Here is a 13,592-nt window from a genome sequence, read left to right as displayed (position 1 = left end):
TATCACTTACAGTTGAAATCACTGTTGATTGGTGTTGTTGCATAAAAGATAACGAATGGGAGGGGAAACGAGAAAAGAGGAGACATAACTTACTCGAGATTTTGTATATTATTGTTTTTTTTTTTAATTCCCCCCCCTCCCAAAAAAATAAAAAAAAGAAGAAGAAGGAAGAGAAAGAGAAATGTTGGTGGACGCACATTGTCACTATTATTGTTCTTCCTTCAATGATTGCTGTAGACAAAATAATGAACTTGAAAGGGACAATAATGTTGGATCTGTGTTATCATTATACAATTCTACAAAATTAGACGATATATCAAATATTGACAAAGTTGGCAAAGGAAAAGTTGAGGTGGAAGAGGAGAAGGAGGAAGAACAAGACTCAGAGAGACAACGATTATATATCAAGAAGGGGTTAGGTATACATCCATGGTATGCACATCTATATACATTAGTACCTAATATTTCAAAAACAGAGCATTATGGAAAAGTTTTACAATGGAAAGGTCGTTCTACAGGGCAAAGAAAGGAGGGCCAGACTACTACGATTGAAGAAGAAGAATTAAGGAGAATGATTAACGCATTGCCAGAGCCTATATTATTGAACGATAATTTAGATTTGTTTCTTAATAATATTGATTTTATTGGGGAGATAGGCTTAGATAAAACGTTTCGTATACCTTGGGGTGATAATAGTAGTGAAAACATGGGGAGCTGTGGAAAGAGGGGGACTGTAAGCCTGTCTAATTTTACTACAAAATTAGAACATCAATTGAGTATTCTTCAATGGTGGTTGAAATATGCTAATAAACATTCTTTATCTGTTCAGTTGCATTCTGTGAAATTCTATGATCAATTATTGGAAGTATGTAAGGACCAACTTCTACTAAATCCCAAATGTAAAATCTTGTTGCATGGATTTCAAGGATCGGTAGATACGTTAAAAAGATGGAGTAGAATTTTTAAAAGTGATAGGATCTATGTTTCATTTAATCCTCAATTGAATCTAAGAAATAATGATCATATGGTGCTGCTCTTGTATTTAGAAGTACTGGACATTGAACATGTCTTTGTGGAGACAGATTCATACGAATTCAATGAAACGACATATCGTACCATAGCAAATGTGACAAAGATATTACAAGAACAAAGCCCAAATAAAGAGATAAACTTTAAATCTAATGTTCTGAACTTTCTAAATATCGCATAACAGATGGTTCTGTTACTGCCCACTACATACATACACATACATATATGTATTTGCCTTTTGTAGATAATATCGCATAAGCTCTTTGGTTATCAATGCTGATTGAAAGAGAAGATTTACAACAGAAACGATAAACTAGCATTAGGGTTGACATTTAGGGTTTGAATACTGCTGCCAGAAAAGCCGGAGAAAATCGGACGGAATAACAAGATTCCGGAAAAGATTTAAATCCGGCTTTTATTTTGTGTGTTTGGAGTTCTGTGTGCAAAATGTTAACAACCGTGGAGTATCTGGTAAATCTATGAGTTTGCATATATAGATATGGATATATATATGTATATGTATGTGTGTGAAAGCTGCTTCTAATAATTTATTTGTAAATGCCCATACACAAATATCTATAGTTACAAATTAATATGGCAGCTACACATAGTGGAACTGAATCACATAAAGATGATCATCATAATAATAAGACTGGTAGAGGTGGTAAACACTCAAACAGCAGCAACCATGGTAATCACAACGATTCATCACTCACAAGACTCAACGTACAACAACAACAGTATTTGAAAGACTTGGTGAAAAGACATGTTACTGATAATAAACCAACTTTCTCACATAATGGCATCCAGGATTTATCTAAATACCATGAGTTTGACTACCAGCTTCGACAGATGGATTATTCTGTATTAAGAAAATATAGTCATAGATTCCATTTGAATGAAGATAAAGACAATGTTACTTTGACAGGAGTGCTTCTGCAATCTCCATTGGGTCTCCATACCATATCATCACATTATTACACTCAGTCAAATACTAGAAATGGTAATAACAAGTATAGAGTCGATAAACAGAAATACGTGAAACGTTGTAACGATCATTTCAAGCAACAAGGTGTTAAAGAAATGGACAGCATCTCTCAGTTCATCTACAAAGTCAAACACCAAAGTAAAGATTTCAAGATGACATTTTGATTATAATGTGGTGTCTGGATGTACACATAAGTCTCCTTCTTTTTTCATAACAACAAACAAGCCAACGCTCCCACAAATTCTTATATGATTATTTTGTTTTTTCCAGTTTGCCTCTACGCAGCACACAACATATAACCCACATGTGTGTTACTATATATACATGCTGTATTCAATATGTAGTTACCAAGAAGTACTATAATATCCAGCTTCAATACCTTGTAGTGTCGTTTCATCTCGTCTCATCTAAAAAAAAAAAAAAAAAAAAAAAATAAACCAATAAAAAACAAAATTACACGTTAAATTGATGTCTGGTCTATTATCTATATTATTTTCCATCTTGTTGATTTTCTTAGTGACTAAATGGATGCTTAATAATGGTGATTCACATCCATCAACAAAGAGATTATCAGAATCTAACGAATTGAGCCAGTCGAATCAAACAAGAAATAGAAGAATAAATCCTCCAGTAAACACAGCCTTGGTCCAACAAGTCCAAGCAGTGGCACCAATCCTACACGTCGAACAAATTAAATATGCTTTACGTTTAAATCACAACAATGTTCATGTAGTCATTGAAAATTATTTAAATGGCGTTGAATTTCCCTTCCCTCCTGGTTTTACACCTTCTCCAAGACCAGTAAATTTAAATCATGCAAATGTAGTTAATGGTAATGACAATAATACTGATCCACGCAAAATTTCTAACATCAAACAAGATAATTTATTGACAAAGTATAATGTAACAGATGACATGTTTTCCAATGTTATAGAATTTGACCATCCAATGGATCTGTTGCAAAGAAAACAGTACATGATATATAAGGCACGCCAGGATATGAAACAAAGATTATCTAATAACGACCCAAAATGGGTTTCACTATTACAATAATATGCAAGTACAAATTCATTATATACATATATATAAGTGTATATGAATACACGCATAAATCATATATATATATATAATTAAATCCTAATACACTTTATCTTACTGAAGACACCAAATGTAGTCTCAACAATTAATGGATCTTCGATGCATGATTCCCAATATACTTTATCCAGCATCATTCCATTGGTCTGTGTAACATTAGAGGATCTTCTGTTGGTTATGGTATGTTGGTGCCTTTTAACGTCATTGTTATGAGATAATAAGATGAATTGATTGTATAATGAATAACAACAATCCATATTCTCCTCAGTTGGTTGAAATTTGATAATGATCTCAACTTTTATAATTTTATTGTCATTATCTACATCTATTAACTTAACTCCAAATGCCTTCAAAAGGAAATCATATTTACATAATTCTGGTTGGGCATTAATACACATATCATTATCACCATATTGGTGCTGTTCACAGTAATAGTTACTGTTTTTATTACTATAATAAGAATTACGGTTACGATGGTTATCATTATGATCTGTATATGGGTCAGTAGAGACCTGCAAATAATTAGATACCACTGAATTCATGGTTTTTTGAGGTACATTTGGATTTTTATTATGTGTTATAATACGATACAGTATTTCATTTGATAAATATTTACCTTTTGGTAATTGGCATGGAATATAGCATGGATAATCAAAAAGGTTGACAATGTCTATACTGTAATCGGATTTATCATTCATCTTACCAATTAATTTATCTGTCAGATTTTTTTCAATTCTTTTAATCAAAAATTGGTATGATTCTAATTTAAGGAAATAGCCATATGTGAATTTTGTCCATTGTAACTTATAATAATAATATTGTCCTTTATCTGGTAACGATCTTAGGATCTTGTTATGTCTTTGTATAACAGTTTGGAAATATAAAAATTCAATATATTGTGGGAATCTAGTAAATTTGGGTTCAACAGGAATTACAAACCATTGTAATTTAGGGAATGTGACTTTAATATCATTAAAGAATCTATTAAATCCATTGACTTGATTCATTCTATCATCATATATAGTAATTTCTTCCAAATTTGGGTAATATTCTAAAAAATCACGAAGTACAGCAATCTTATACATCATTGTGGTGGTCCATGGTGAATCTTTTATAGATTTTTTAAGACAAATTGCATCAAATTGTAAACTTGGTTTTAAAAAAAGTGGATCTTCCAATTTTGACAACTCGATAATTTTTAATATGATGTCTTTGAAAATATTATTCTTACGCCCAGTCAATATTATACTTATTGTGTCTTTTTGTTCATTCGATAATTTAGACAATTTTAACATATCATGATTCCAATAATTAATTAAAGTAGACTTACATTTATTAGCAGCAATATTACTACTACTATTACTATTATTTGTCGTTGGTGTTGCATTCGTGGAGGTGTCTGTTCCGGCTAATTTTAATATTAATTCAAATGGAATAGGATCATCCCACCAACCTCCAGTTAGAAAACAAGTGTTATCTAATAACGTTTGTAATGTTGGATAAATGTATAAAGATTTGTTAGTCCAGGGAGATTTAAATAGCGTATTATCAAAATCATAAACATGTAGTCTTTTGATTAAACTGGGATTTTTCACAACAGTTGGGCCGCATGTCCATTTCGTTATTGGATCCATATATGTACTTCAGCTGTATCAATTAATACTTTCTATATAGCCTATCTACTTAAAATTTTTTAGCAATTTGCATCAACAGAATACTCTACTTGCCTTTTTGTTCCTTAGTAGTAGTACACCTTCATGTAATCTTATCTCTTCTCATATATCAAAGATATCTCAAAAACATATCACATTGTAAGATTTTAGAAGTTTTGTTCAAAGAGTCATCTTCCAATTTTTTTTTGTTTCTTAAATTCCTTAAGACATCTTTAAAGAATTTATTCCACGCACATATATAGATACATCATATATATATGTATGTATAGGTACATGTATGTGTGTACATATATTACTTGTGACTTCAATCATCAGCAAGGGTCCACAAAAAGTTTGCTCAAACATATTTTAATAGGTTACAACATCTCTTTTTTATTTCTTTTACATAAAAATGCAACGTATCCGTCAAGTTAAGGAAATACTATCAAGATCACAGGTAGCCAAATTCTCTAGCTTCGTTAAAGGGAGTAAATATAGTCCTACATTTAAACAGTATTTAAAGTTGCCTAACGGTCAAGTTGGTTCATACTTCCATGATGTGCCTTTAGATCTCGACCCCCAGGCTGCTACTGCTAATATGATAACAGAGATTCCTCGCTGGAGTCAAGCCAAATTCGAAATCAACAAAGAAGAAAATTGGAATCCCATTATGCAAGATTGTAGTAAAACTGGTACCCCTAGATTCGTGAAAAATTTGTTCCCATTCCATGGTTATATCCATAACTATGGTGCTTTACCGCGCACATGGGAAGATCCAATCCATCAATATCCAGGAACATCTTTTAAGGGTGATAACGACCCTTTGGATTGTTGTGAGATTGGTTCACAGGTGATTCCAATGGGATCAATTAGAAAAGTGAAGTTGTTAGGATCGTTAGCTTTAATTGATGACAATGAATTGGATTGGAAGATTATTGTAATTGATTGTCAAGATCCATTAGCTTTAAAAGTCAATAATTTAGATGACGTGGAAACATATTTTCCTCAATTACTACATAACAGTAGAGAATGGTTCAGAAATTACAAGATTCCTGATGGAAAACCAGCAAATAAGTTTGCATTTGATGAAAAATATATGGGGGTAGAGGAAACATTAAAAGTAATTAAACAATGTCATGAATCATGGAAAAAATTAATGGAGTCTAGAGATATCAATAATAATAATTTGCCTAATAGAATTAGTAATTTTAGAAATTCAGTAGTCTCTGATAATATGATTTGCGAATCAGAACTTCAATCCGATAGCAAAATACCGGAATCGGTTAGTAAATGGTATTATGTCTGATGTATCAAATATCGAATGATAAATTAATTAAGGAAAACTATTGGATACAATTAGTCAGTAATGTGAGAAGTGCAACTGCTCCTTTCATTTTTTCTTATTTATATTTATCGCCTGTATATATGTAAATAAATTAATATGTAGATAAGGAAAGGTTAGTAGTGGTAGTGTTATGATGATTGATAGTATCTATTTACCTAAGAATATTTTTCTGAAATCAGCATTTGACATATTTGATTTCGATTGACTTTCTCTATTTATCATAACGTTGGATTTTCTATTGCTCTGATCGTTCTGGTTTTCAGTGGGAGATATAATTTTTATTGATGATGGATAGTTTTTATATTTGTTGTTTCGAAGGTTAGCAATAGTTCCACAGTGTATCATTTGGTTGTAGAATTTCGTCCCTTGCAATCTCAAGATAGTTTCATTACATTTTTTCATATCCTTAAATTCTATTATACAGCCCTGATAATCTGTTACTAAATATATGTTTTCAATGTCACTATCTTGTTCAATACATTTCTGATCCCAGAGGAAGCTTCTTATTTGTTCTTTTGATACTTTATCATTAATAGGATACAATGACATTATCCTATTATTTTTTGAGGTATGTGTTGTATGGTTGTTCATTAATTTTTTTACTCTTTGTCTATCTAAGTATGGTTTGGAGTCTGCTAGAGAAACACTGATTACTCTTCCATTCCACTCAGTCTTATTTAATTGTAATGATTTTTGGGCGTCTTCTTTAGTTTTGTATGAAATGAATGCACAAGCATTCCTTATACGATTTCTATTGTCGTTTTTATTGCTACCCTCATCATTGTTCAACTGTTGACTGGACGGAATATGTATAGACTCAATTTCCCCAAATCGGTCAAAGTATGATCTTAATTCTTCTTCAGTTGTATAGCGGGGATCTAAATTCCTTACAAATAATTCACGTCTTTCCAAGGAAGCAGAATCAGTTCTTTTATTGCGTTCCAAGGGATTAGATAGTTTAACAACAAGATCATATCCATCTATACATTTCTTGTTTAATTCATCAACACATTTTTTAGCATCTTCAGTTGAAGTTACATCAATGTATGCGAATCTTCTACTAGAATTAAATTTCTTAGATGGTAATCTAATACTCAATACGACAACATTAAGGGAATGAAATAATTGTTTTAGATATTTGATGTCATAATAAGGTGGGAAATTAGTGATCCAAAGTGTACAATCTCTCAGGTAATCCACTTTTATCTCGTTTTGACCGACATATTTATTAGTTTTTGTCAATGCAGACAGACATTCGTCATAGGAAAAGAATTCGATTTTAGCAAATCTTGACTTTTTCTCCAAAGAATCTGCAATATCGGCATGTCTAATTTTACCACAATCACTAAAAAGCTTCCGTAACTTTCCCTGATTCACACTTTTAGGTAGGTTACTAACCAACACTGTTGTGTATTCACGTTCATGTGTTAATAGTATTTTAGCAATCTTCTTCTTAATATTATCGCTGGTGGTTGTCTCGTTACTATCTTCCAAAGACCGTTTTTTATAAAATCCAGTTTCCATAATTTCAATCCCATAAAACTTAAAAAATCAACAGAACTGGCTCGCTGTTAAATTTCATTGAATGCTATATTATATGCTATTGGTAATAAATTAGATTAAACAGTAATTGTGTTGTTGTATTGCTGTTTTTATATAATCAGAATATGAAAATTATATGCTTATAAAAAGTTAAAGAAAAAAATTCAATTTTCAATATTTGGAAAATGTGCGATGAGATGAGGTGAAAATTTAAAGATATGAGATGTTACAGTAGATCTTTATGGACATAGTTAGAACTATTGATATTAGTTCGAATATTCATATGTGTATATAAAGAAGTAATAAAAACAAGGAAACGAGGTTACATATCAAATGGGAAAGAAGGCAGAACATTTGAGAAGAATTGATAGTAAAGAATATTTAAAATCTTACGGCTGGAAGGAAGGTGAAGCTTTGAAGAATGGTGGGTTAAAGAAACCAATTCTTGTTAAACATAAAAGAGATAGGAAAGGATTGGGTACCACGCCTGGGAATGATGACTCAGAGGCGTGGTGGGAACGATTGTTTGATGGTCAGTTGAAGAGTTTGGATGTTTCTACAGGTAATAAAGCAGGTGATGGGATTGTTTTTAAACAAAATAAGATTGTTGTTAGTAGTGTATCTAAACAGAACTCTCCATTGTATCAATGGTTTGTAAAGGGAGAAGGTCTGAAAGGTACGATAGATAATAAGTACTCACAAGAAGTTGATACAAAAGTAGTATCATCTAATATAATAATATCGGATGTAAAGGATAGTAAAATGAAACAAAAGGAAAAGAGGAAGAGTGAAAAGAAGAAATCTAGACGTAAAAGGTCAAGGAAGGACGATAATGACTATGATGATAAAAAGGATGGATCTAGTAAATCTAAAAGACATAAGAAGTTTAGGAAAGAGAAAAAACAAAAAAGCGATAAAAAATCTGAAAAAAAAAAGAAGAAGAAGGAGCACAAGAAACACTGAATAGAATGGTAGTTAATTTAATGTATAGTTTGATATTTTGAGTTAGAACCACGAAAGTTTTCTTTAACTTTTAGATGATTAAATTTAATGGTAATTGGGAAGCAAAGAAGTTATTAACTATTTATTTATGCATAACCTGTATAATGAAAAGGAATAAGATGAATAAATAAAAAAAATAAAACACGTGTATATTATATAACTTGGCTATACTAATACCAAGAAGATAGTTACTTTATTTAAATTCCCCATAAATTTATTTGTTTATTTAAAGTTGTCCTGTGTATATGGATATAATCTCTTAACTTTATGATCACTTGTTGGAATAGGTATTAAACAATCAATTATATTGTAGCTGTCGTTGCCTACCTCAGCACAATTATCAATATAAGGTGTCACACTTTTTATTATATTGTTGTTTCTTTTTGTTAGTATTTCCTTCTCATCATTAATAGTAACATCTGATGGATATGTTGGTAATTCACCTCTATACAACTTTCTTTGATTCTCTTGGACCTCTAGAAAAGTTTTCCATTCAGTAGCCTTTTTAGCATCCTTTCTTGTAATAAGTTCTATCAATTTTTTTCTTTTCTTTGGTATTCTTTGATCCCTTAACAATGTATCCACATCATAGAACTGTTTTGCATATGGACCAGTGAATATTTTTTTATCCTTTTTATATCTTATTTTATATCTTTTTAAAATATCTTTTTTAATTTTAAAGGCTCTCCTAGAATAACTCTTGGGTATATCATTAAATAGTTTTAAGGATTTCATATATATATCTTTCATGTTTAGGTCCATTTCAAAACATCTGTCAAGAATCTCATGATATGTGAATTGAATGTTTTTGTTTGCATCAACCTTATCCAGATGGTAAACATATTTAACAAGCTCCTGATCTTTTTTTCTTTGTTCCCGTTGTTTTGCAAAAAACTTCTGTAAACCTTTCCTGACACTTTCTCGATAGGCAGATTTCCTTTCTTCGACTGTTTTATATTTCAGATTTTTTGGTTTGGAGGATAAATCAGCTAATGCAACATCTGGGTCCGCAATTTGGTTTATTTTCGTTTGTTGATGTGATATTTCAGTCATTAGTATATTGTTATTGGATGTATTATGAGTTGACGTCTTCTCTTGATCATCAAGATTTTCAAAAAGCTCATTTGTTATTGATCCAAGATCGTTTTCTTCGTCAAGCGACGAATCATTCGTATTTTCCTCACTGGCATTGTCAATATTTTGCTCACTTTCCTCTTGCTGATTTTCCTCATTTTGTTCATCTTCTTTTTCTTCTTCTTCTTTTATGTTTACCAAATCGACTTCATTTCTTTCTGCCATTTTGATATGTAAACCTTTCATTATGTGATCTAGTTTCTGCAAAATATTGGAGCATACTTCTAATGGAATAGTCAATTTATTAATATCAAGGTTAATGTTTCCTCTATTAGCAGATTGCTTCAATTTTCGACTCCACAAGGCATTTAGTTCAATATTCATCATATTGGTGGCATGTCTTAACGCACGTTCAGAGACTTCGCCAGGTACCAATTGCTCCTCTGTTGATATATCAATAGGAATATTATTTCTAATTTCAATTGGATCCACTTCTGTACTATTATGAATCAGTCTTCTTATCCCAACTATTTCATCCAATTGTTTATTTTCCATTACTTTTGGGGGATCATCTTCATACAACTTATCCACTTTAGGATCTATAACAGAGAATCTATCTGGCCATTTTACCATATCGTCATTTATATGTTTATCGATAAAAGATTCTGTTTCTAATGGAAATTTCTTCTCATTTGCTTTTCTTATCATTTTTTTTAAAAGGAATATTGAATATAAATGAAGGAACAAGTCAGAACGATGTTCATCTTCTAACGTATCTATAATTTCTAAATATTCCTGGATTTCATTTTTGACCTTTGTTAATCGGTTACTTAAACCACCAAATGATCTGTGTTTCTTATTTTTTCCCTTTTGATCTTTTTTGTTCTTGATACTTGGCTCTTCTTTAACCTTAATAGAATTTGAGGTAAAAGCTGATTTATCTTTTATATTCAATTCATGTCCAGCCATTGGGGAAAGACAAAGAGTTCAAATTATGTACAGATTTAACAATAAAGGGTTAGAGGGTGAAGGAAAGACATATATATTTTCATAGTTTCTACACCTGTAAGTAGTTCATAATAGTTATTGATTAGTATCTTAGATTTTTTCATAAAATAAAATTTCTTATTTTATTTCTTGGATTATTTTCTTTTTTTTTATTTTTTTCATTATTTTGTATGTTTTCTATCGTTATTACAGAGAGAGAAGATAAAGTGTCACAAATTGAAATAGGCTTTGCTATTGCAACTTTCTATTGGTAAGGATGTGAGTGTAGTTTTAAACACGTAGAGAATATACTTATTGAATTAATGCAAATTATGAATATAAAGGCAAGAAAAAAGTAATAAAAGATATAATTGTATTTTTTAGAAAAACCTTTTAGATAATTATATTAAAAAGAATATGTGATATAAAAATTCTACAACAGTAATAATATAAACAAATGGCGATTTTTTTATTTAGTACATGTTCTAAGTTCGTTTTATTTTTTACAAATTGTACTTCTATATTCTAAAAGATATTTGATTATATTTAATTCATTGAAAATATACATATATTAAAAAAATCTTTTACATTCACAAAAAAATGTATACCTTACATTTCTTCTGGTTAACGAATACCTATAGACAAATGTAATCTTGAATCATGTTGCTATGAATTATTATTAATTGGAATACTCAATACGGGGTGATTAATTTATGTATTAGCTGTAGAAAAATTCTCCTTAAAAGTTAATAGAGTGAAAAAAATCGATTTATGAGGGTATTTAAATAATGTATGAAAACGATATATTATAACTGGTTCTTTGCCATTGAAAATATATAGGTATGATTTTCTATTTATATATATTTTTTAATCTTGATAGAGATTTTACACTTATTCTTGAGTTTCTTTTCTTTTACAGTTATGTAATCGTGTAAAATATCTCCCTAACAGTGGATTTTATATTATACATGTTTTTTTCTCCAGAAATGACCTAGTATATAATGTAGTGTGAACTCATCCCAGTAAATGAATCTTAAAAGAAATGTCAGTATTTCAGTTTGAATTAGGGCATTGAAGTATTACTAAAATAAAAAGTAATTTTGCAAAATGAGTAAAGCAAAATCTAAAATAAAAAAAAAAAGATAGATAGAAACAATGATGCATTAGAATGTATTACGTCATATTGATTTATTTAAAATAAACATGGAATAATATTGCTGTGCAGGATGACAATTTACTTCGAGGTACATACACTTTTAGCTTACTAACCAAGATGAAAAGATTAAGTGAGTATTTGTATGTGGAGAACATAATTAGTACACCTTATATAACTTACAAAATAGATAAATGGAAAGATGAAGAGTTTTTTTTAAACATGAGGAAGCAAAAAAATTTTCTTCACAGTAAAGATTTAAAGGTTCGTCACTCGTGATAACATCAAAAAGTGTTTAAAAATAAAGGTCCCACCCGGATTCGAACTGGGGTTGTTCGGATCAGAACCGAAAGTGATAACCACTACACTATAGGACCACTACTCCCTGATAGAAGAACCTGCTATAATAGCACTTGAAGCTAAGATTATATAAAGTTTGATCCTTGTTTATAATTATATATTGTTATTGTTTCACCTAATACTACATAAAAGTTATTTGATAATATCACCTATTGTCTTAAATATTATTTGAGGACCTATTAAATTTTTAATTAATGGCTATAGGGTGAAATTAATAAAATATTATTATGTCCAATCGGATAGAGGTTCTAAGTTTAACAATATATAAAATGATGTCATGTTAAAAATTAACTTATTTTTTTTATTCTTCTCACTGAACTATGGTGTTCTGGACTGAAATAAATGAGCTAATATATTTTTAGCAGATACTAAACAATAGATTACAGAATATTTATTGCTTAGATATCCTTAAACGTTAACAAAATTATTTGAGAAAATCTTGCCATTGTGGAAAAACAGTACTCAGTATTAATATTTATAAAGCCAATATTCTATACTATATTCTTTTTACATTATGCATAAAGAAGAAAAATGAAGAACTTTAATATAATTTTGTAGACTCTTAACTGTATAATAATTACAAAAAAAAAATAACAAAAGAATTTATTTCATTAGGATAACATATAGAGATGCTAATTCCAAAAATTTACAGATTAGGAAATTCAAAATTTTTCAATTATAGTTTCTAACACCCATGAAAGTTTCTTATGCTTTTTAACTTAAAAAAGATGTTTTTTTATTGAAAAGAAAATAAAATAGCTATTTATATTTCAAAAATCTCGTAATATATTACTTCCACCAAGTATGGAATAATAAATTTACAAAAAAATTAAAAAAAGGACATGAGAAGAAAAATAACCACCAAAAAAAATTTGGCAGAAAAATTTATTATTACTTTGCTCTTTCTACAGTTGAGACATATATAACAATGTATGACAAAGCTAAAATAAAATCTTTAAAAGTAGAATAACTTTCTCATAATTGGAAGCCTGTGTGACAGTAATTTTACACAATCGTTGACAATATTAAACATTTATCCTGTCGTATAATATTATCTCTTAAATATGTACGACATATTGTTACTCTATCAATCATATGGTTCTACAATTTACATATAAAAATCTCTAAAAAACCATAACAATAAGAACATCAATAAGAATTGTATATTCTCTTTGTAAGTTTAAATCAACAACTTAGTATCTTTTTAGGTGTTTATAACATATTTAAATTTACATTTTGGTACATTATATGAGAAACCTCTTAAAATTTATTTATAAATGCAACGGCTTGAAAATTCAAAGTGCATTGACAAGTAATTAAAATAAAATTTCCATGATAAATTGCTTGTTACTCTAGCAAGCACCT

The 13,592-nt window shown here is 29.8% G+C and overlaps 8 protein-coding genes and 1 non-coding gene across 9 annotated transcripts; 5 read left to right on the top strand and 4 right to left on the bottom strand.

The window, feature by feature from the left end:
- Positions 1–181: 181 nt before the first annotated feature.
- On the top strand, positions 182–1,210 carry PWA37_000697 (putative endodeoxyribonuclease; the record flags this gene model as incomplete). Its single annotated transcript, XM_064857365.1, has 1 exon — positions 182–1,210. The coding sequence occupies one exon, from the start codon at positions 182–184 to the stop codon at positions 1,208–1,210; it is 1,029 nt and encodes a 342-aa protein (XP_064715671.1).
- Positions 1,211–1,623: 413 nt separating this feature from the next.
- Positions 1,624–2,181, top strand: SAP30 (Sap30p; the record flags this gene model as incomplete). Its single annotated transcript, XM_064857364.1, has 1 exon — positions 1,624–2,181. One exon carries the CDS (start codon positions 1,624–1,626, stop codon positions 2,179–2,181), a length of 558 nt encoding a protein of 185 aa, XP_064715670.1.
- A 304-nt stretch (positions 2,182–2,485) lies between these two features.
- Positions 2,486–3,070, top strand: CUE1 (Cue1p; the record flags this gene model as incomplete). The annotated part of the gene is made up of 1 exon (XM_064857363.1): positions 2,486–3,070. One exon carries the CDS (start codon positions 2,486–2,488, stop codon positions 3,068–3,070), a length of 585 nt encoding a protein of 194 aa, XP_064715669.1.
- Positions 3,071–3,147: 77 nt separating this feature from the next.
- On the bottom strand, positions 3,148–4,746 carry PWA37_000694 (uncharacterized protein; the record flags this gene model as incomplete). Its single annotated transcript, XM_064857362.1, has 1 exon — positions 3,148–4,746. One exon carries the CDS (start codon positions 4,744–4,746, stop codon positions 3,148–3,150), a length of 1,599 nt encoding a protein of 532 aa, XP_064715668.1.
- Positions 4,747–5,176: 430 nt separating this feature from the next.
- On the top strand, positions 5,177–6,070 carry PPA2 (inorganic diphosphatase PPA2; the record flags this gene model as incomplete). Its single annotated transcript, XM_064857361.1, has 1 exon — positions 5,177–6,070. The coding sequence occupies one exon, from the start codon at positions 5,177–5,179 to the stop codon at positions 6,068–6,070; it is 894 nt and encodes a 297-aa protein (XP_064715667.1).
- Positions 6,071–6,256: 186 nt separating this feature from the next.
- PRP24 (U6 snRNP complex subunit PRP24) lies at positions 6,257–7,633 on the bottom strand (the record flags this gene model as incomplete). Its single annotated transcript, XM_064857360.1, has 1 exon — positions 6,257–7,633. One exon carries the CDS (start codon positions 7,631–7,633, stop codon positions 6,257–6,259), a length of 1,377 nt encoding a protein of 458 aa, XP_064715666.1.
- Positions 7,634–7,984: 351 nt separating this feature from the next.
- TMA23 (Tma23p) lies at positions 7,985–8,614 on the top strand (the record flags this gene model as incomplete). Its single annotated transcript, XM_064857359.1, has 1 exon — positions 7,985–8,614. The coding sequence occupies one exon, from the start codon at positions 7,985–7,987 to the stop codon at positions 8,612–8,614; it is 630 nt and encodes a 209-aa protein (XP_064715665.1).
- Positions 8,615–8,875: 261 nt separating this feature from the next.
- Positions 8,876–10,696, bottom strand: RRN9 (Rrn9p; the record flags this gene model as incomplete). The annotated part of the gene is made up of 1 exon (XM_064857358.1): positions 8,876–10,696. One exon carries the CDS (start codon positions 10,694–10,696, stop codon positions 8,876–8,878), a length of 1,821 nt encoding a protein of 606 aa, XP_064715664.1.
- A 1,476-nt stretch (positions 10,697–12,172) lies between these two features.
- Positions 12,173–12,244, bottom strand: PWA37_000689. Its single transcript has one exon. It is a non-coding gene; the product is annotated as a tRNA-Gln (tRNA).
- Positions 12,245–13,592: the final 1,348 nt, after the last annotated feature.

The sequence above is a fragment of the Arxiozyma heterogenica genome (assembly GCF_036370985.1).
Source record: "Arxiozyma heterogenica strain weizmannii chromosome Unknown scaffold_13, whole genome shotgun sequence".
NCBI lineage: Eukaryota > Fungi > Ascomycota > Saccharomycetes > Saccharomycetales > Saccharomycetaceae > Arxiozyma > Arxiozyma heterogenica.
This window is presented reverse-complemented; position numbering and strand designations above follow the sequence as displayed.